The sequence below is a fragment of the Rousettus aegyptiacus genome, unplaced genomic scaffold (assembly GCF_014176215.1).
Source record: "Rousettus aegyptiacus isolate mRouAeg1 unplaced genomic scaffold, mRouAeg1.p scaffold_m13_p_9, whole genome shotgun sequence".
NCBI classification, from domain to species: Eukaryota; Metazoa; Chordata; class Mammalia; order Chiroptera; family Pteropodidae; genus Rousettus; species Rousettus aegyptiacus.
This window is the reverse complement of record NW_023416312.1, coordinates 100,942,997-100,964,717: the sequence shown is the minus strand read 5'-3', so window position 1 is coordinate 100,964,717 and position 21,721 is coordinate 100,942,997. Positions and strand designations below refer to the sequence as shown.

Below are 21,721 nucleotides of genomic sequence, written 5' to 3'. Positions count from 1 at the left end.
CCACCTGCCCCAAGGGCAAAGCCACACACTGACTGCATTTTCCCAACATTTAATTAGGAAAAAAAAATTACATGAACAAAGGAAAAGTCATGCAACAAAAGAGGAGAAAACTGGGTTTCCGGGACCGCGAGACGGGGCCAGATTCCTCGGAAGAGGCAGAACAAAGGAGTAAGGCACTGCCGCCTCGGCCCCTTGGGGCAGGCACAGGACAGGGCAGCTAAGGATGAGAGGGGGTCCAGGGCAAGTGCACACAACACTGAGGACAGTTCTGGAGCCCCCAGGCCCAGGTCAGGCCCTGGCACACACCTGGTCCAGGTCTCTGGGTGCTCAGAGAGAACAGGGCCCTGTGAGAACGTACAGTCCAATTCCCAGGAAGTTCGGAGGGGGATGCTGTGGCCTAGCTGCAGGGGGACCCCTTGGCACGGCCACAGTCCGAGGGCAGCTTCTTGTGCACCGCCTCACCCCAAGTGCTGCTGGTTCCTGGGCCCCCTTCTCGGAACGGGTGGGGCCAGCCATGGCAAGGGTGAGACGCCAGAAGCTAGGCCAAGGCTGACAGTCACAAGGGAGCCAGGATGACTCAAGGAGTGAGGGTGAGTGAGGGTGGCAACATCCCAGGGGGACACGTATTTACAGATGGAGACTGTGAAGTGGAGATAAATTAAATAAATAGGTGGTTGGGGGTATAAATAGCAAGGAGGGCGGGGGCTGTCACAACACCTGGGCACAAGGCCAGGAGGCTGGGGGTATTGCTGCTGCTGGGGGGGAGGCTTGGTCCTGTCACCCCCTCCCCGCCTGCAGGGCCCAAAGCAAGGCACTAATGAAGGGGGCCCAGGTGTGCCGGGGGCATATTGGCCCGGTGACCTCGCCCGTGCCACCTAATCCTGGGCTCAGCCCTGAGACCCAGGCGTGAGCCCCGCGCCTCGACGCGAGGACGGCCCAGGACAGAGAAGCCCCCTCCTCAGCGGTCCGGCCACCCTTAGCTGTTGCTGGACATGAGGCTGATGATCTGTTCCAGCTTCTGGCGCAACTTATGCTTCCGACAAGAAGCGTCTCGGTCCAGAGCAGTGAGAACCTGGGGGAAGATGGCGCGGAACTGGGATTGTGGGAGAGGGTCTGGGTCGCCGGGGTGAAGCCCCCTCCCCAGGTTGAGCTCTTCCCCTCCTGCCCCCTCACGTCTTAGCGCACCCCTCCTACCCAGGGCACCTGGGAAGGGCTGCGATCTCTCACCTCCGAGCACACCCTCCGGCTTGTCTTGCACCCCAAATCCCCCTCCAGCTGTTTTTCTTCTCTCCATAGCCAGAGCGCAGTCCCTCCTAAGGGTGGTCCAGGCTCCTCTCTGTCTCCGATTTCCCTTTTCCCTTCCCCTCACGGACCCCACAAACCTCCCTTGTCCAGGTCTCCATGATCTTGTCGCCAGACCCAGCTAGTGTTCTCGGATCGGGGGGAGTGGGGGTCCCTCCTTTGATGAGCAGCAACACCTGCCAGAGCCGATCACCCCTCCCCTATGACCCCCCAGGGCGGCGGGGTCCTCTCATACATTCCAGGACCAGTTTAGCACCCTTGGGGTCCCTCCCGCCCCACTGGCCTCCTCTCCTGTCTCTGCCGCCCGCTCCCCTTCTTCTCTGACCCTCTGGGTGTCCCAGGGTCCCAGGGCTCGGTGCTTCGGTCACTTCTCTCTCTACACCCACAGGCCACCCTTGCTTGATTCACACAGGCATGAAGATTTCAGGGCCGTGTCCTGGCTCACACATTCACATCTCCAGCCGAGAACACATCCTAAAGACCTCACCTCTATGTCCCTTGCCTACTGACACCTCTGTCCACAAATCCCACAGGCCCTGCGAAGCGCTGTCCGTGCCCACCTTCTGGCTCCACCCCCTTCACCTTTTCCATCCCAGTGCCCTTGGCCCTCAACTCTTCCCCAACCAGAACTTTGTACTCTAGCCCGTAGCTTCTCTTCTGAGTCCTGCAAATACCAGCACCTAGGAGAGCGTCACCTGTGCTGGCCCAAGGGCCTGCTTGAGGGAGGGGTCAGGAGCAGTCTGCTAGATGGGCTCCCGATCTCCTCTGCCTCCTCCACTTCTTTGTGGCCCTTTTTGGCCCCCACTGAGCCCGCCCCCGCCTTTGCCAAACCGGAAGTGGCACACACCTCCTGCCGGTACTTGGTGACGTAGAAGTAGAGCTCACTGAGTGCGCTTAGAACACTGAAGTCGCTGGCATGGAGGCGGGACTGCTCCACCAGGTAGGCGTCCATGTCCTGGTCACTAATGGATGCCATCTTTGCAATGTCCCGGTAATACCTGTTGGGACTCTGAGTAAGTCACGTGGGTAGGTGGCATAAAAGCCAAAGCCCCTGCCCTGGCTGCCAGGCCAGCCTCCGGGCCTCTTTCCTGTAGTCGGCCCACCTCAGACAAGCCAGCCCGCCTCCCTGGGCCCACAGCGGTCGCCCCGGACGGCCTGGCACCGCGTCCCCCAGCACGGGGCCACAGGGAGGGACCCACCTCTCCACCCAACTCTTGTAGTTGGGGATGTCCTTGGCATAGAGCAGCTTGTTGGAGGGCGAGTCCTTGCCCAGGCGGTGCTCGGACGTGGAGCAGGAGTCCATGAAGGTCTGGGCCACCACCGACAGGCAGGCGTCCGTGATGCTGCTCTTGTGGATGTCGAACACAAACTGCGGATTCTTGATCACGTTCACCCAGAAGCGCAGGGGCAGGCTGGGCAGGGACGCACACACCTGCAGCTCCCTGCTGCCCCCACGAGCACCCTCTCCCCGCTCCCTGTCTGGCTCCTGTCTGGCAAGCCCACGTCTCACCCAGGGCGGCGAAAGTGACACATTTAGGGTTAACGGCCTTTTCTTTATGTTTCTGCCGGACTTCCAGCAGCGGGACATCAGAATAAATGCTACCACCTAGGGCGAGCCACCAGCATCTCCGCCCTGTGCGAAACCCTGAGGGTTCAGGGCCACCTCTGGGTGCTGGTCCAACTACCAACCAGCTAAACACCCCGCAGAGCCCACCCCTGAACCGCTCTCACTCGCCCTCTTCGCTTGGTGGCACCACAGATGCCAGCCCTCTCCTGAGTGGATGACCACGCAAGCCCCCATCAGTCGCCCTGCCCCTGTGGTCCCTGAGTCTTGGCAAAGCCACCAGCCTCTTCCGAACACCCGCCCTAGAGGAGCCCGTGGCAGCCAGGCGCAGGGAAGTACCAGTTGCTCTTCCAGGTGTGGCGCACATCAGGGTCACTGATCTGGCGCTGGTCGGCCTGCTCATCCAGGAAGTCGAACATGTACTTGATGGCCAAGGGCAGGGCCGAGCCCCGGTGCGCGGTGCTGAACACGGTCTCAAAGAGGTCGTCCACAAACTTCTGCAGCGTGCCCTGCGGGGGCGCAGCAGAAACGCAGGCCGTGAGGGAGCCAGATCGGGATGTCCCCACAGCAGGACGGGTGGGGAACAGAGGCTCGGCAATGAGCAGGGCTTCCCCGTGAGGCCAGCACCCCTGAGGCCAGGGTGGCACAGGGTAGGCCCGCACCTTGGTGGCCAGCAGCCGCGTCAGGTAGATCTCTGAAACCATTTTGCTGCCACGGTCCCCCTCACGATGGTCGACGTGGTCGTGGTTCTTCACCAGGTGCCACAGCTTGGTGCCTGTCTCCTGGTCGGGCGTGATCATGGGCGCCCGAGAGCGGAGGCTATCGGGGCTGCTGGCTGTGCGGAGCAAGCTCTCTGGGGCAGAGGACCAGTTCGCCCCTTAGGTCATGGGGCCACACCAGCCATCGCTCGGGCTCTGGCCCCACTCTGTCCCAGGAAGCCAGCAGACCGAGGGGAGCTCGTCCGCTCTTGCTGGCCCACCCACTTCTAGGCTGTAAGGAACCAGAGATCTCTCAAGGACAGGGCCCGGGGAGGCCACCACAGCCATGCTGGCTGCTTGGACAGGGGCTTCCTGTGAAGGCAACAGCCTTCAAAAGTCACAGGGCCAGCAGAGGCCACTACATGCGGACACCTACCATAGCGGCTGAGGGAGCGGGTGAAGGTGAAGGAGTTGGCCATGTTATAGGCAGACACTTGTTTGGGCACCAGTGCCACCAAGGAACCGTCTGTTACCTGGAAACCCCAGAGACAGACAGGGGGCAGTGCACGAGGCCAAGAAGCCAAGGGGCCCGAGCCACCACCCGCGTGGACCCCATAGTGGGTACATGGAACAGCTCCCGAGGATCCCTAGGGAGGGCCTGTGAGCTCGGGGGCCAGAGCAGAAAGGAGCCAGGGCCCCCGCTCCTGTGTCTTCAGGGCACAGCTGCCGCTCCCAGGTGGCCCTGGGGGTGAGTGGGCCCCCAGCCCCTCACCTGGTAGTGGGCCAGCGAGTTGACCCTCTTCCAGTCACACTCGATCTTGGTGGTGACATCCTCATCCTGGAGAATGATGCGGGCCATGCGGCCCTGGCGCCACTCTGCAGGCCACAGATAGCCCTTGAGGTGTGGCTCAGTGTCTCCCAAGACCCTGGGCCCTCTCTGCTTAGAGGACAGAGCCCAGGTGGGGAGCACAAACACCAGGCAAGGTAATGTGGTCACAAGGTGGGGGCCAGGGGGAGAGGATGGGGGCCTCACCTAGGTCCATGTCCTCAGCTTTGGGACGCTGGGAGTAGGGGATCCCCTTGTACACAGCGTCCAGCAGCTTGTCTTTGGCCTGGGTGATGCTGTCACAGTTCAGAACTTTCACCGGGACCTGAGTGCTGCCCTCGCTCTCCGGGCACACGCAGTGCAGGGTCTGAGGGTGAGGGGAAGCACAGGGTGGATCCCACGCGAGGCTCCCCCCATGCCCGAAGCCCTGCACAGCTGGCCCCCCACTCACCAGTGTCTTGTAGTCGATCTGCTGCCGAATGAGCTTATCCTCGCTCAGAGAGTAGCGGGCCTCGCCCGTGATGGCGTCGATGGGGCCCTTCTCCATCTGCTGCTTGATGGCGCAGTAGAGCAGGAAAAGCGGCTCTCCGGCACACTCCTGCAGCAAGGGTCGGCCACACGGCTTGCGGCCTGCCTGACGGCCAGCCGCTTCCCCACGCCACCTCCCACGCGGCCCGCCCGCCAAGCGCACCTTCAGAAACTTATGCAGCAGGAACGTGAACCAGTTGGTCAGCATCTTCTCGGCCACTGACTCTGTCCTAGGGTGAAAGGCTGCTGGGGCCCAGGCCTAGAAGGGGGTGGGGCCGGTCAGGGGCAGGACCCACGGAGGGTGGGGCTCGGGGTGCGACGGTACCTGCGCAGTAGCAGCTTTGGGTGGTTCTTGCTCTCAAGGTTTTTCTCTATGAGGTCCGCCAGCAGTTGCTTGAGCAGCCCTGTGGCATAATCAAGGCGGCTCTGCAAGGCCACCATGGTGAGCGAAGCCACGGTGCCGCGGTCACGCATGGAGAAGCTGCTCTGGGCCTCCAGCGTGTGGATGAAGGTGAGGACAAAGGCGCGGCTGTGCAGCAGCTGTCCGAAGAGGCGCAGCGCCTTCTCGACGTTTGGGGGGGTCTGCGGGGGACGAGGAGTCTCAGAGGGTGGGGCGGTGGCCCTGAGGGTGACGGGGAGTGAGCAGGCCATGGGGACTCACGTCCAGCTCCTTGAGCACCGGGTGGGCCTCAATGCCCGGGAAGAGCACGCGCACGGCGTAGGTCCGGTAGTCCAGGAAGGGGATCTGCACCACGTCCATGTGGTTTGTCAGTTCGTTGATGTCTGTCTGCAGCTCGGCAAAGGCTGGGAGGGGCAGGGAGGAAAAGTGAGCAGAGCAGGAGTAGGCGGGTTCCCGGGGTGCCCACCCTGCGCTGCACCCCCACCCCAGGCACCTTCCTTGCATTCCAGGGCCACGCGGGACTCCAAGTTGTCCATCTGGAGCTGGAGCCGTTTGAGCGTGCGGTCTGCATCCTGAGTCTTGCGCTTGTAGGCGACCAGCACGGCAGTAATGGCCAGCAGCAAGAGCCCGCCACCCACCGCCAGCCCGACCATGGCCGGCAGAGTCAGTGCCCGCTCAGCCGTGATGTGCAGGGTGCCCAGCCAGAACTCCAGGCCACCCACCAGCACCTGCGGGAACAGGCCCCTGTGAGCTGACCCTCACAGCCACCCCGCACTCCCCTGGTGGCTTTCCCACCCCTGCGCACGCACCATGACAGGCTGCCGGCCCGTCTGGCTGGGTGAGTCGCACAGCAGCTGCGTGTCTGAGACAGTGAGTGCGCAAGGCTGGCCCCCGATCAGCACAGTGTAGTTGAGGCGGGAGCTGCCGGCTGCCGCAGGGATCAGATTCTTGCCCTGCGTATGGAAGGTACGGTCCACCACGGCTCCCTAGCGCCCTGGCCCTCCCAGCCCCTGCACCCCTCCGGCACCTTCAGCACCACGTGGGAGCCGGGCTTGACATCCAGGACACCAGAGGGCCCCAGTGGCTCGAAGCTGGGGTCCGGGTAGTAGGTGAAGGCAGACCGGTTGAGGGAGCGGGCTGTCTGAACGTGGTCCAGCAGGAAGCCAAACTCGTCAGGATGCTCGCCCTGGGCCTGTGGCTGCGGCCGCCCCAGGAAGATGCCGGGGGCCTTACACAGCATGGCAGTGTCGTTGATCACCTGGCACGTCTGTGTGGACAAGGGTGGGTAGCCCAGCACATGAGGGCACGGGTAGCAGAGTCAGGGGTGGGGCGAGGGCAGCTGGCACTCACGTTGGTGGTCTCGATGCCTCGGTACTTGGCCCGGACCCGGGGCTCTTGGACTGTCAGCAGGTGGGTCCCACTCACAGTGATGGCAGTGCTTCCGCTGGGGATGAGACAATGGGCCTCAGTCTCTGTCCGCCACTGCCCCCAGCCTGGCCCTAGAGAGCTATGAAGGCTGCCGTGGGGGCCTGGGGCTTCCCATACCCTGCGTTGCTGGGCAGGTGCCTGGTGCTATGTAGTTGGGAGGACCCTGCCCCCTCTGCCGGTAAGGGCTCAGGTTCAGAGTAGGTGTAATTTGATGGCCAAGGTTCCGGTCACCAGCCAAAGCCCCAGGACAGGAGCTCGGGGGCCCAGTCTCCCTAGACTCTTACTTGATGATGCTCCAGGTGGGCTCAAGGCGAGTAACAGTAGGGTCCTGGGTGTAGGTGTACAGGACTCCGGGACTGGAGATGTTGGCGCGGTCGATGGCCAGGGTGATGGGGGCCTGACTGGGGCCCAGCGTGGAGACGGGCGAGATACACACAATCGCCTCGGCTTCTCTCCTATGTCAGTAAGCAGGGTGCTTGCAGCGGGTGGCACAAGGCCCTCACTGGTCCTGCCCCATCCCCGTGGCCCCCTATCCAATGCCCAGCCCAGCACTGGCAGGGCCCGACGCACCTCACAAACTGGCACTCGCCGTCTCTCACAGTCACCGTGACCCTGCTGCCGGCATCCAGGGAGCTTCCGGAGATGGTGAGCCGCGTACCCCCGGAAGCTGGGCCCCGACTGGGACTCACGCGGTCGAACATCGGGGTCTGTGGGAGAAGCAGCCGTGAGGGGAGGGAGCACGCAGCGCCGTGCGGGCTCGCGCCCCCTCAGAAGGGGTGGGCGTGGGAAGAGGCGGGCAGCTCACGCACCACGAAGCTGTAGAGCTGCTCGGACTGCGTTCGGAAGTCGGCGGAACAGTCGCCGACGCAGAGCTCCACGGGCCCTGGCGGCGGGCTGGGCACCAGGGACTCCTCCATCTCGCACACGATCCTAGGAGGCAGAGAAGGTCAAGGCCAGCCCCGGAGCACCAGCCCGGGCACCCGCACAGCCACACTCACCTCTCAGCACTGACATACTCAGCGGGGATGGAGTTGCAACGCACGCCGGCCACCCGCAGGCCCACCTCTCGGTAGGTGAGGCCCAGGTTCTCACCCACGATGGTGACCCGGGTGCCTCCCTCCTTGGGCCCCATGAGTGGGTGGATCTGCAGAGCAGGACAGGAAGGTGAGAGGGCGGGCGCAGAGCCCTGGGCGTCCGGTGCGCACAGGGTGGCAGAGCTAACCTGGGCGATGCGAGGGTGGCTGCAGCGGCTGCCCTTCTGGCTCGGGTGCATCCAGTTGGTCTTGGGGGCTGGACAGTGGGCCCGCAGCTGGCACCTGTGCTCCGAGATGCACCAGCCACAGCTGAAGCGGGGGTCAGCCTTGAGGCAGAGGCCACAGTTGGGTCGCTGCGCCCAGCACTTATACAGGAGAGCTGCGGGCACGGAGGGCACTGCTGGGGAGCATCCACGGGGAGCCAGGGCCTCCGCGGGCCCTGACAGAGGGGCCTCTGGTTGGCCCTGGCCCCAGCTCATGCCAACGCTGTCCCAGGAGGCTAGCTCCTCCACCCCATCTCGCCCCTCACCTCGGAAGGTGGCAGGCTTGTCGATGGGGAAGTCTCCATCCCAGACCACAGAGAAGTCCAGCTCGGTGTCACCATACTCATCACCTTCATAGGAGTACTGAAGGACAGGGACCACATGAGCCCTCAGAAGGTCCCCTGCCACAGCCACCTGAGGCTTCCAGACCAGGGAGCTGAGCACAGGCCCGTGGATGGCAGGGAGGGGGCCTCACCGACGCATTCTGGCACTGCACACTGCTGCTGTTGAAACGCACGGCGGGCACGCGCTGCTGCCGCCCCTGCACGCGGACCACGCACTCGTAGTTCTTCTGGCCCGACTGGGGCTGCGGCAGGTTCTTAGCCCGCAGGGTAAGAGGCTGCATGACGCCGACTGGGATCAGGAGGTCCCCAGTCGGCAGGATCTCGGGGCAGCCCTGCGGGGGAGAACGCCATCAGCCACACACCGACCACGGATGTCCAGGCCCAGCTGGGCCAGCCCCGCATCCAGGAGGCTCCAAGGAACCGACGAGATGAGACCAAAGACAGAAAAGCCAGAAGCTAGCCCATGCGGAGCCCAGTCCCCTCGCGCACGGCTCCCGCCTCACCTCAGGGCTGTGGACCCTGCCCTCCTGGAAGGAGCACTCGTGGGGGTGGCTGGTACACACGTGGCGGTACTTACACCAGTGGCAGGGGTAAGGGCTGCCGACGCAGGACATGCACCTGGGGGGGAGAAGCTTCAGAAACGACAGAGAAGACCGGGCCTGCCCCCCTCAGCACTCCGCCTATGGGACACATGGGGAACCAAAGGAAGAAGGCGCCAGGACCCATCCAAGGTCTGCGCGACATAGCAAGGGATAAAAAGACGTGGGGACAGAGGTCGGGAGGGACAGTACTCACGACTGAAGGACGCTGCAGTTGTAGAAGACAAAGTCGGCCCCGGCAAACCTCACGCCGGTCTCCTTGGAAAGCAGCTGCAGACGCACGGTGCGTGTGGCCCCTGTGGCAAGCCCAAGGGGGGGCCGTGAGCCAGCTGGGGACAGACAGTGCCCCCACCCCGAGCAGCCCCAGCCACTGACCGTGCCCCCTGGTGAGAGTCTGGAGCTCCTGGAGGGAGGGTGAGGGACAGCGCAACTCCCCGGAGGGCAGCAGGATGGCCTCATTCTCCGTCACCTCCTCGAAGGCACAGCTCACACCTGCACTGAGGTCTGGCACGTTGCGCATGGCCACGGTCAGCTGCGAGAGACGGAGCACTCAGCAGGGTGCACCCCCCACACGTGCACGCATTGGGCAGCACAGCCCACACCCACCACACCACGCACCTGCACCCCGGGCGACGTCACGGACACGTTGTTGGGCCGGACCCGCACCTGGACACACTTGCTCAGCTCCTCGGCAAAGCCGTGTGGGGCTGCGGCGCCTGGACAGGCCCCCTCGCGGCAGCATCTGCGTGGGGTCAGGCCAGAGCCCATCCCGCATCCGCCCTGGGAGGGCCCTATCCAGGGCTCCATGGGGGCCTAGGGGGGAAAGGGCCCAGCCGGCCCAGCCCACAGTGCCAGGCAACAGCGTGCCTCAACCTTGTCCCCTGGGGTCCAAGGGACGTCATTCAGAGTGGAGGTTCCGCTCATTAGTTGGAGAAAGTGGAACGGGAGGGAGGGTGGGGGCCGCGAGGGCGCAGCGGGGAGAAGCGAGCGCGTGGGCCAGGGCAGGTGCTGCCCCCACCGGCCCACAAGAGGCCCGGCCAGCTCCTCCCAAGAGCAGGGCCTCAGTGAGCCCATCGCCACCACCGTCCCCTTCCTGGGCCCCCTACCTGTGCTGCAGCACACACCAACCACAGTGTGGGTCCCCGGAGCCCAAGCAGGCCGCGCAGCTCAGGTACTGCTCACAAGTCTCCACTGGGAGCTGGCTCACCTGGGGACAGCCTCGTCAGCACCCACCTCGCCCCCACACTGCCACCCGCCTCCTCCCACCACGGGCCCACCTGCTTCTCACTCAGGAGGTAGATGTGCCGGTGGTCGGGGCTGAAGAGCAGGTCTCGGAGAATACGGCTGCCATCCACCACGGGCACCGTCTCGTACAGGTGGGCATCCTGGGAGCCATCAACTCGCACCTGGGCCGCAAGGCCAGGGAAGAGGGGTGACAAGCCAATGTGATGCCACAGCGACATCCCACGCACCCAGGGCATCCTCTTCTCGAGCCAGGGACTTTCTGGCTTGTGGTTGAGCTGAAGCTGGGGCCTGGCGGAGCTCAGCCCTTGACCTGCCGCCCCCACAATCCCCACGGGCAGGGGGAGGGCTCGAAGCCTCCCCACCCAGAGGCCCTTCGGAGCAACTCGGCCAGCCAGAAAAGGCTCCCGGGAGACAGAGACAGAGAGATCAGTGATGCCACAGATGGGGGGAGGGGGAGAAGGCTGATTTCCAAAGGAGAAGGGGTTTTTAGGGTGATGACAGTGTCCCGGAATGAGATAGTGGTGACAGTTGCATAACTGCGAACTTGCTAAAACCACTGGAATGTATTTTAAGCAGGGAAAGTGTATGGGATGGGAATCATACCTCAATAAAGCTGTTACAAGTGACAGAAAGGGCCCAGGAGGGGACCAGGCCGGCGCAGGAGCGCAGCCGCTCTCTTCATAAGCCCTCTCCCCCCCCCCGCTACATGCTTGTGCCCGACCTCCCCAGGGATCACGCCACAATCTCCAGGTGAGAAGAACGAGAACGTGGTGGCTGTCCTGACTTGTGTCCCTTTGGAACACATCACAGCTCCCGGGAGCTCGTCTCTCCCTTTCACGCTCCCTCCACTGCAAAGACAGATGCAGCTGCTGCCCGTGAGGGGACAGAGGGCCAAGGGGGTCACGTCTGCATTCATCCCAGTGAGGACCCAGCACTGATGGCTGAGCCACTGCCACCTGCTCTCCTGGTAAGGAGGCCCTGAGATAGGTCTGGTTTGTGTTCCCAGAGCCACAGGAAGCTGGCAATTCAGGCCATAGTAGGCAGTGGTGCTGGAGCTGGTGGATGGCCACGGGGGCCTCTTGGGGAGCGTGGCCAGACTCCTGGGGCCCAGGCTGGGAAGCTCCCTTTGCCCTACGGGCTGTGCCCTGTCCAGGGTCTCCCGGGGCTTGTCTGTACATTCGTGTCCCCGGCTCTCATCCCATATCTCAGAGTCTGCCGCAATCTTCACGTGCCAACGGGGCCAGGGCCTACCTTCTTCAGACTGCCACTGCGAGTGCCAATGAAGACCACAGAGTGCTCGTGGTAGGTGTAGGCCGCCACACTGGCCATGCCGTCAGTGCCATCAGCCAGCAGGGGCAGCCCCTCGATCACGTGCAGGCCGCCCAGTGGCTGGTTCAACACTAGCCCGCAGAAGTTTCCATTTATCTGCATGGGCTGGGGGAACAGGAGGAATGTAAGTTGTAAGTGACAGTCAAAACTTGAGGGGCAACAGCTGGACAGAGGCCATGAGACCCCATGTTCTAGAAGGGAGCAGGATCGGGAACTTGTTTCCCACCAGTCAAAACCAACTGCTGCCCTGGACCCCACGGGAAATCGGGGGCTGAGGAGGGAGACAGAGGAGGGAAAGGAGGCAGGAGCAGGGGACGAGAGCGAGGCCTGGGCCTACAAGATGGGGACAGGCCGGGAGGCTGTTGCTGACTCAGGACAGTGAGGGACACCCATGAGATGGAGCTGGGAGCGGCCAGCTGGGAATGAGTGGAGGAGCAGGCAGGGGAAGAGGCGGCCCACGAGCAGACAGCGCCCGTCCGGAGAGACAGCGCGGACGCAGGCTGGGGCGGGGGGCGGAGAAGCGGCACATGCAGAGAGGATGACAGGGCGGAGGTCCCCAACAGGGGGGCGCGGGCATTCCACGCTGAGGCCACTGAGCTCACCGTGTTGATGCAGGGCAGCTCCTTGTTGAGCAGCCACGGCAGGGCCAGAGTGCCCTCCCCACGATAGCACGACTGGATGCGGCGCCGGATGTGCGCGTTGATGGTGCTCAGGGTAAAGAGGCAGAGGACAGTCTGCCGGGGCGGGCTGGCCCGGTTCTTCTGGCCCTGAGAGAAGATGGTGAAGAGGACGTCCTCGTCGGCCGGCACGCCCAGGGCCTGGGCCAGCAGCAGGCCGGGCTTGGCCAGGTGGGCGCTCTGCACCAAGCGGTACTCCACGCCGCGCCAGGAGCAGCCGATGGGAAACTCCACGTACGAGTAGAACTCGGAGTCCCCCGCGCACATGCGCACGATCTTGGACGTGAAGAATTTCTCGCCCGCCGTGTCCAGCAGCGTCTGCTGGGTGTCCAGCTGCAGCGTCAGGAAGTACACGAAGGAGGCACTCACGAAGCCGTAGATGTAGTAGATGTCAAAGGCAGGGTACAAGGACAAGGTGTCTGAGGGGATCTTGATCTGCGAGGAGACAAACTCATCCTGGTACACCTGGGGAGCAGGTTGAGGAGACAGCGTGGGACGAGGTCTGGGTCCATCGTCAATCTCTTAATCCCTGACCCCTCAACCCCCACCACAGCCTCCCCAGAGCTTTGCTCACAGCGCCCCCACCCACCCACCCAACACGGTCACAGGAGCCCAGGCCACAAGGGCCGCGAGCGGCCCTGTCCCGCGCTTCGGCCCACCCTCCTGCCTTCCACAGCTCGTCCCTCCTTGGACCAGGGCTCTTCCAGAGGTGGAGCCAGGACAGAGAGAAGACAGGGGGGAACAGGTGCCGGCTATCGAGGTGGGGGTGGGGGAGAGGCAAGGGGAGGAGGGGGAACAGGCCGGCCAGCTCACCCACCAGACTGAACATGTCGGCACTGTCCTCGTCGCGGATGAGCTTGCGGGAGCTCAGAGTGGGGAAGTACTCAGACTTGCCGTCCACGGCGGTGCCCACGAACAGCTTACTGGGCCCCTGACCCTGCTCCACGATGACACCAGCCATGGAGTCGGGCTCCTGGGCCCCCGACAGGTAGTGCTCCTTGCGGTGGTGGGGCTCGCCCAGCTTGAAGAGGTCGTCCAGGCGGAGAAACTGGCAGATGCCTTGCCAGATGCTGCCGCAGGCCACCAAGCGACGTGCAGCGTAGTCTATGAGCAGGAGCTTGTTCACGTTATCCACGGGTGCCAGGCGGTGAGTGCACACACGCATACTGGGGGGCGGGTAGCAGCGAGCATTGTCCTCAACGGGCCCCGTGACATGGGCCCGTAGTTCAGTCAGGTTAGGGGCCAACTTGAAGACGCGGTTCACTGCGCCCACAAATACCTCCCCGGTCACCCGGTGCACAGCCAGGTGGGTGAGTGTGGTGTCTGTCACCGAGAAGGCGGGGAAGGGCCTGCTGTGGCCCAGAACCCCCTCCATGGTGAGGGGTAGCAGCAGGAGGAGGCAGACAGTGGGCATGGTCGGCAGCTGCACCTGGGACGGGCCTGAGGAGAGATGGCAAGCGCAAGTCACAGCTCCGCGGCCCAGGCCGCCAGCCCTCGTACCGCCCAGCCTGGCCTAGGACCCCCAGCAGGCCAAGCTCTGTGCCACACTGGGTGGAAGCCACTCACTCACCCACCACCACACCAGAGCCGGAGCCCCAGATGGTGACCACGGCAGGGAGAGGAGGGGCCTCCAGGGCGCATGAGTGAGCAGTAAGCGCAGGCAGACTTGGGGGCCATCAATCATCCCCCAGCCCCCCACCCCCCTGGAAAGGAGCCAGGAGGCCTCGCCTCAGCTGGGCCACACCCAAGGGGGCAGCAGAGCCAGATGCTGGGAAAGGCAGGGCAGGAGGCCGTCCTGGAATGAGACTCCGAACGCCAGATCCCAGAGCTGAGGACAGCTAGCCGCACACAAGAGCCACCACAGGCAAACCTCAGGCCACAGACGCCCCACGCCCAAGCTGGGGGAAGGGGAAAGGCAGAGTGAGAACAATCACAAGCCGAGGGATGAAGGGAACACCACCCCAGACTGGCACTGCCACCAGGAGCCCCAGGACAGAGGTCCGGGGCATTGAAGCCTGAGACAGGACTCGGCACCGCCACATTCCCACTCCTGGCCCCAGCTGCCTCCTCACCCCGAGGGCCCCCCTCGGCTGGCTGTCCAGGAGCCTGCTGTCTGGCCTACCGGCTGGGCTGCAACACAAAGCCGAGTCGCGCCTGCCCCCACAGCCAAGCACCACGGAGACAGACATAAGTCAGGCTCTGCTCAGGCAATCCTGTACGGTTCTCCCTCCAGACCCAGAGGTTAGCTGGACGAGGGAAGGTGTCAGGGGGTCCAAAGTGTCCTTTGGAAGGGAAGCATCGTCCCCAAATACAGAGACCTTGCAGAGACAGGGCAGAGGCTGTAGGGACAGTGCCCAGCTTGGCCGGGTCTTCGCCCCCAGGCCACACCCAGCTCTCCTGCCAGCTCCAGGTGGCAAAGATAGCAGAGCAGTGTCGTAGCAGCCAACAGGATAGGGCTTAGTGCTACCCTCTCAGTGCCCAAGCCCCGAGGGAGACACGAAGTACCCAGCTTGGGCGGAGGGTGCAGGGAACCAAACCAAGGAGGTACAGAAGAAGGAAAGGGAAAAAAATGCATTTGCTAGAAAAAGGAACAGGCCCAGCTTGAAACCGCAAAGTTTCGGCTTAGACTGATCACCTCTCCAGGGCTCTTTTGTCAGGTCGGAATCCTGGGCCCCTAATGCCACAGCCACAGAAAAAAGGAAGGCGAAAGAGAAGAGAGGTTGCAACCCACCCTCACCTCCTCCACACCCTGCGGGAACACAAGCCCGGGAATGGAGACTGGACAGGTTGCGGGGAGACCCAGAGGGGCAGGATTTGCATCCCAAGCCCCTATCCCAACCTCCACCTGTAAGTGGGAGCCTAGGGCATCCCAGGCACACCCAGTCCGTCTGCTACCGCCCTGCCAGCAGAAAGCCTGGAAGATGGAGACAGCCCCTCACAGACGCGGCTCCGGCGCCCGCTCCCCAATGCCCCCCAGCGTGCTGCTGGCCCGGCTCTCCCTGCCCCCACCAGGGGCACCCCCCGACCGACCCACGGGGACCCTAGTGGATGGAGGCGCCACAGCAGTCCTTGGAGAGGCCGCTTCTCCGCCACAAAGGGTCCCCATCGGGCAGGGGGGCTGGGCTCAGGCTGGCTGTCCCTATCGGCACGGGGCACGAAGGACCAGACCAGTCAGGTCGGCAACCAAGGGGGCAAGAGGAGAGGACAGGGCCCGACCCCCTCATGCCGAGAGAACCCACAGGCTGCCGGAGCCCCGAGCCGCCGAGCAGGCTAGCCCCGCACGGGCGATGGGGGATGGCGGACACCTACCTGTCCCTCCGCTGTCGCTGGTTCCTGGTGGCCGCCCGCCAGCCACGTGGACGCGCCCCCGAGCCCCGCACCGGTCCCGCTTGCGCGCCCCCGCCGCCGCCGCGCCCCGCGCCCGGCGCGCCACCACCGGCGCCGCCGCCGCCGCCGCCGCCCACACACTGGGCCGGCCCGCGGCCGCGGGTGCCTTTTAAACCCGGACGGTACCACCGCGCCGGGCAGGGGAGCCCAGGGAGGGCCGGGCGGCCGGGCGCACGGGCCAGGGCCGCTGCTCTCCGGGGTGGAGAGGAGGTCCAGGGCTCGGCCCGAGCCCCACGAGCTGCCGGGGTCCCCGCCCAGCGAGTCGACGCCCCCCTCGCGCAATAGCCAGGTCCTCGGCGCGCCTCTCCCCCTTCTCCCCACCCGCTGCCTCGGGCAACCTTGGGGCCCGCGCGCGCGCCCGCGACACACCCCCCTCGGGCCCCGGGCGCGCGCTCAGCTGTCTCAGGCGCGCGCCGGCCCCGCCCCGCCCCGGCGCTCGGAGGCAAGTCGGTGCCACCTGCTGCCGGACAGCGACCCCTCCTATTCTGGCCCCTCAGGTGCGCACCAGCCGAGGACTCGCGGCCCTTCTTTAGGACACTCTCCCAGATGGTCCATAACCTGGAGGGCCCGCGGCTAATATGCAGATGCCCAGCACGGGGACTCGAAGCTGGCCTCTTTCCTCCCCGGCCACCATGGCCTGAATCTGGGGCTTTCGGTCCCTTCTTTTCTTTTTCCTTTTTTTTTAATAAACAACTTCGAGATATAATTCACCTATCATACAAGTCAATTGTTCACATTCAATAACAGTATAATCAAAGCTGAGCAACTACCCCCACTATCAATCCCGAAACCTCTCCATCGCCCCTAAAGGAAACCCCACCCCCTTTAGCAGTCACTCCTCAGCCCCCTCCCTTTCGTTCCCCGCAAACACTCATCTACTTTTTGACCGGGATTTGCCTGTTCTGGACGGCTCATGTGATGGATTCATTCGACATGCGTATGTCTTTCGTGTCTGGGTTCTTTTTAGGGCCAAATAATATTTCATTGCATAGATACGCCACATTTTATTTATCGTTTCCGAATTGGTAGACGTTTGAGTTGTTTCTATCTTTTGTCTTCTATGAACATTAGCGTACAAGTTTTTGTGTGAACACATTTTTCATTTTCCTTTTACCTAAGAGTGCAATCGCCAGGTCACATGATAACTCCATTTTTACCTTGAGATAAATGGCCAAACTACTTGAGAAAATAGCTGTACCATTTTACATTCCCACCAGCAGTGTATGAGGGTTCCAGTTGCTCCACATCCTTACCAATACTTATCTGACTTTTTGTTTCCAGCCATCCTAGTGGGTGCGAAATGGTATCTTGTATTTTGAATTGCATTTTCCCAATGACTAAGGATGTTGAGCATCTTTTCATGAGCTTATTGGCTATTTGTATGTCTTCTTTGATCTACAAAGAAATCCGAAATGTCTGTTCAAGTTCTTTGCCCATCTTTTAATCAGGTCTTTGTTTTGTTGTTGCCGTTGACTTGTAGGAGTTCTTCGTGAATTCTGGATATTAATCCCTTGTATATGTGATTTGTGAATACTTTTTCTCATTCTGTGGGTTCTATTTTTATTTTATTGAGAGTGTACTTGAATTCACAGGTTTAAATTTTGATGGTGTCTGGTTTATCTTTCTTCTGTTCCTTGTGCTTTAGTTGTCATATCTACAAAACCATTGTTTCGTCCAAGGTCACGAAGATTTACTCCTACGTTCTATTCTAAGAGTTTTCTATTTTTTGCTCTTAAATTTAGGTCTCCGATCCACTCTGAGTTAGTTTTAGTATATGATGTGAGGTTGTGCTCCAACTTCATTCTTTGGCATGTGGCTACTACTCAGTTGTCCTAACACCATTTCTTGAAGAGACTATTTGTTCCCCACTAAATGCTCTTGGCAGCCTCGTCAAAAAATCAATTGGCAATAGATATGTGGGTTTATTTCTGGACTCTCAATCCCGTTCCACTGATCTATATGTCTGTCCTTATGCCAGTACCGCACTGTCTTGGTCACCATAGCTTTGCAGTACATTTTGAAATCAGGAAGAGTGAGTCCTCCAAATTTGTTCTTTTTCAAGAATGTTTTGGCTATTCAGGGTCCTTAGCAGTTTCATGTGAATTTTAGGATGAGCTTGTCAGTTTCTGCCAAAAAAGCCAGTTTGATAGGGAGTTTGATAGGGATTAAATCGAATCTGTATGTCAATTTAGGGAATGTTGCCATCTTAACAAGATTAGGTCTTTCCATCCATGAACATGGGATATTGTGATGTTATGTGTTCATTAATGTCAATTTGACTTGTCTGTAGTCTCCAGTGGTTTCACCAAACACTCATCTAGGTATTGCCATGAAGATATTTTGTAGATGTGATCAACATCGAGTCAGTTGACTTTAAGTGAAGATGACCCTCCATAATGTGGGCGAGTCTCGTTCACTCAGTTGAAGGCCTTAACATTAAAAATTGATGTTTCTTGGAGAAGAAGAAATTCTACCTCAACGCCGTAACGTAGAAAGCCTTCCTGAGTCTCCAGCCTGCCGACCTGCCCTAAAAATATTGGACTTGCCAACTTGCCAGCAGCCCCCACAATCTCAAGAGCTCATTCCTCAAAATAAATTGTGTGTGTGTGTGTGTGTGCGCGTGCGTGCATGCGTGCACATGCGCATGCACACACGCACACGCTCTGTTCTGTTTCTCTGGAGAACCCTGACTAAACAGATGTCTTTCTATTTATTTAGGTCTTCTTCAATTTCTTTCAATGATGTTTTGTAGTTTTCAGTGTAAAAATCTTGCACTTCTTTTGTTAAATTTATTCCTGTGTATTTTATTCTTTTTGATGCTGTTTGTTTATTAATGGAATTGCTTTCTTAATTTCATTTCAGATTGTTCATTGCTAAGGTATAGAAATGCAATTGATTTTTGCCTAACGATCATTTATCCTGCAACCTTGCTGAACTTGTTGATTAGCTCACAGATTTTTAGTGGATTTCTCAGGATTTTACCTGTAAAGATTATGTCATCTGAGAATATAGTTTTATTTCTTCCTTTCCAATCCAGATGCCTTTTATTTCATTTTGTTGCTTAATTGCCCTCGCTAGAACCTCCAGTCAAATGTTGGATAGAAGTGGTTGCTTTCTGTTTTATTTTATAATTTGAAATTATTTCAGACTTACAGAAAATCTGTGAGAATTGTAGAGAGAGCTCCCATGCACCCTTAACCCAGATTCACTAGTATAGACATACCTCATTTTATTATGCTTCACGGGTGTTGGATTTTTGTTTTTTACAAACTGAAGGCAAGACCCCCTAACCTTCAAAAAGATGATGACTCGCTTTATTGCAAACCCGTGATATTTCTGAGGTTTTCCCGAAGTTCATATTTTTCCCCATTTGCTTTCTCATTCTCTCTCACATACACATGTGGGTGCATGTGTACATATGTATTATATATAAAAATAATATTTTAATGAACTATTTCCAAGTAAGTTGCATATACCTTTGCCCCTTTAGCCCTCAATACTTTACTCCGTATTTTATAACCCAGTACAATTACTATATCCTCTTACATTATCATGGTATAACTATCAACATCGAAAATGTTAATGATACGGTAACATTATTCAATCCAAGGGTCTTATTCAAATGTCACTACCTGTCCCCACAATGTCCTTCGTAGCTTCGCTTTTTCTGATCCAGGATCCAGTCTAGGATCCCACACTGCATTCAGTTGTCACATCTCTTTAGTCTCCTTTAATCTGGAACATTCCTCGGCTCTCTGCTTTTCTCGGCCTTTTATGACATGGATATCTTTGAAGAGTGCAGACCAGGTATTTCGTAGAATGTCCCTCAGTTTGGGTTTGTCTGATTTTCTTCTGATGAGATTCAGGCTGCGCGGTACTGGGAGGAAACCCCGCCCCCTGGTCCCGAGCCCGGGGCCCTCTCAGCGCTTATCGGGGAGGCACGCTCTGTCTCCTTGTCCCTTCACTGTGTGGCCACTTTGAGCACTTGCTTAAGATAATGACTGCCAGTGTCTCAAGTGGCTAGTTATTATTTTTCCCTTTGTAACTAAAAAGTAGTTTGTAGAAGATATTTTGAAACTGAGTAAATATCCTGTTCTTTGTCTTGCCGTCACCCGGTCATTCTTGCCTGCATCAACGACGACTCCGATAGTTGCAAAATAGTGATTTTCTCCCTCCACGACGCCTCTTACATTTTCTGTTGACATTCTACTGTCGGAAACATCTCCCCTGTTTTTCTGTGTATTCATGATAAATATGGACTCCTTGATATCAATTTTATTTGAGGGATTAGAATCCATTATTGTTAACTATTCCTTTTGATGCTCCGATTGTCCCAGATCTGGCCCCTTCGGGCTGGCTCCTGCGCCCTTCTGACATGTCTCCATCATTCTTTAAGCACTTTATTACTATTGGCACAAGAATTTCTGGGAGCTTCTTGTATTTTCCTCACCCCAGCCCTGGAATCAGCCATTCTTCCAAGGGGCCCTGGTTCCTTTTAGGGAGGATAATATTTAGAAACCAAGATCTGGGGGCAAAGTATAATCACCGCCAGTGGGATGGTGTGCTCTTAGGCACTTTCAATGGGCAGAGGGTGTGTGTGTGTGTGTGTGTGTGTTCTGATCCCTCCCATTCCAATTCCACCAAAACGTCTTAGCCCTTGCCCAGTCTGTAGTATTAGTGTCTCTCTTCTCCAGCAGTGAAAGACCCTGGCTCTCAACATCACCTATTAACATGTGGACTCATTCGCTGGATCCTCCATTGTGTACAGAGCCCTTTCAGAATGACTGTACCCATGTCCCCGGAACAAACTAACCTACTAAGTAGAGTTTGGGATTTGTTGCCTGGATTTTTATTGTTTTGTTTCTTTTGCCTTTAGGCTGAGGGTCTAAAGTAAGAATGCTGTATTTAAACATTGTTTGGATAGTTTTAAATTTCCCTTTAATACAGTTATATTATTCATTTGAAGTACACTTGGGATCATTTCTGTATTCAATTTTACCCTCCTCCATCCCGTTGCTCTTTTTTTAGTATACAAAATAGTAACATGTGTCCAGAAGTCAAAAATACACAAGAAGATACACCCAGGGGAATGTCACTCCCTCCCATGTTCTTACCACCCCATTCCCTTCCCGCCCCCTTTAGGTAACCACATTTAATAGTCACCTTCTTTTTCTTTTGTCCTTTTAAAGCGAGTGTTGTGGATGTATAATTTGCAGACAATACAATGACCCCATTTTAAATGTACAGTTCAATGAGGTATTTTTACAGTGAGAATTTTTTTTATATTTAGAATTAGCCAGCTGGACTTGGTTTAGATGACCCCGATTTTATTGGCAACATCCAAAGCATCATTTTCGGGAGCCATTCGACATATGCCTTTTTCTCTCCATCCGGCCCGATCAGGGTGTTGACCTTGGCCACATCAACGTCACAGCTCTTCTTCTCAGCCTGTTTGATCTGGTGCTCGTTGGCCTTGACACCCACAGTGAACACAAGTGCACTGTTGCCTTCTGTCTTCTTCATGGCTGACTCGGCAGCCAGGGAAGACTCAATGGTGGCATAATGGTCAAGCTTGTTTCTCCGGGGGGAGGGGGTGCTCTTCCGCAGATATTTGGGCTGCCTTCGGAGCCACAATGTCTTGGGCTGTTGGGAAGTGGGCAGCTTGTGGATCTTCTTCTTCTTCTTCTTCTTCTTCTTCTTCTTCTTCTTCTTCTTCTTCTTCTTCTTCTCCTCCTCCTCCTCCTCCTCCTCCTCCTCCTCCTCCTCCTCCTCCTCCTTCTTTTTTTTTGGCTGTGGACGCCTTTCAGCACTGCTTCTTTGCCTTCAAAGCCTTCGCCTTGGCTTCAGCTTTCGGAGGGGCCGGGGCTTTCTCCGTCACTTTCGGCGCCATCTTCGGGAAAAGGCCAGTTCAATGGGTTTTGACAAGTGTATACCTCTTTGTAACTACCCTAGGCCAAGATAGAGACCATTTCCATCAGCCCAGAGGCCCCTCTACAGTCCCCTCACAGTCAATGCCCCTTTGCCCAGCACCAGGTGGCTGCCAGTCTGCTCAATGTCACCACGATGACAGTGTGCATCTTTTTATACGCTATTGTCA

At 58.6% G+C, this 21,721-nt stretch overlaps 1 protein-coding gene and 1 pseudogene across 3 annotated transcripts; both read right to left on the bottom strand.

Moving 5' to 3' along the window:
* Nucleotides 1–73: 73 nt before the first annotated feature.
* On the bottom strand, nt 74–15,698 carry PLXNA3 (plexin A3). 3 transcript variants are annotated; one of them, XM_036227073.1, is made up of 33 exons: nt 15,547–15,698; nt 13,055–13,677; nt 12,163–12,702; nt 11,483–11,665; nt 10,264–10,392; nt 10,093–10,193; nt 9,605–9,728; nt 9,362–9,518; nt 9,183–9,282; nt 8,891–9,005; nt 8,519–8,719; nt 8,310–8,406; nt 7,969–8,159; nt 7,745–7,890; nt 7,556–7,676; nt 7,317–7,453; nt 7,031–7,201; nt 6,669–6,762; nt 6,346–6,585; nt 6,128–6,271; nt 5,812–6,046; nt 5,580–5,722; nt 5,244–5,500; nt 5,082–5,148; nt 4,842–4,988; nt 4,598–4,757; nt 4,337–4,440; nt 4,001–4,097; nt 3,529–3,719; nt 3,206–3,375; nt 2,502–2,714; nt 2,150–2,300; nt 74–1,072 (listed from the first exon to the last, which is right to left on the bottom strand). In XM_036227073.1, exons 2-33 carry the CDS (start codon nt 13,649–13,651, stop codon nt 977–979), a joined length of 5,619 nt encoding a protein of 1,872 aa, XP_036082966.1. In that variant the 5' UTR covers nt 13,652–13,677; nt 15,547–15,698; the 3' UTR covers nt 74–976. The 3 variants fall into 3 exon arrangements, with proteins under 3 accessions (XP_036082966.1, XP_036082965.1, XP_015979227.2); XM_036227072.1 differs by having other exon boundaries at nt 956–2,300; nt 15,547–15,661; XM_016123741.2 differs by having other exon boundaries at nt 956–2,300; nt 13,055–13,666; nt 15,547–15,653.
* Nucleotides 15,699–20,935: 5,237 nt separating this feature from the next.
* LOC107499615 lies at nt 20,936–21,514 on the bottom strand (annotated as a pseudogene).
* Nucleotides 21,515–21,721: the final 207 nt, after the last annotated feature.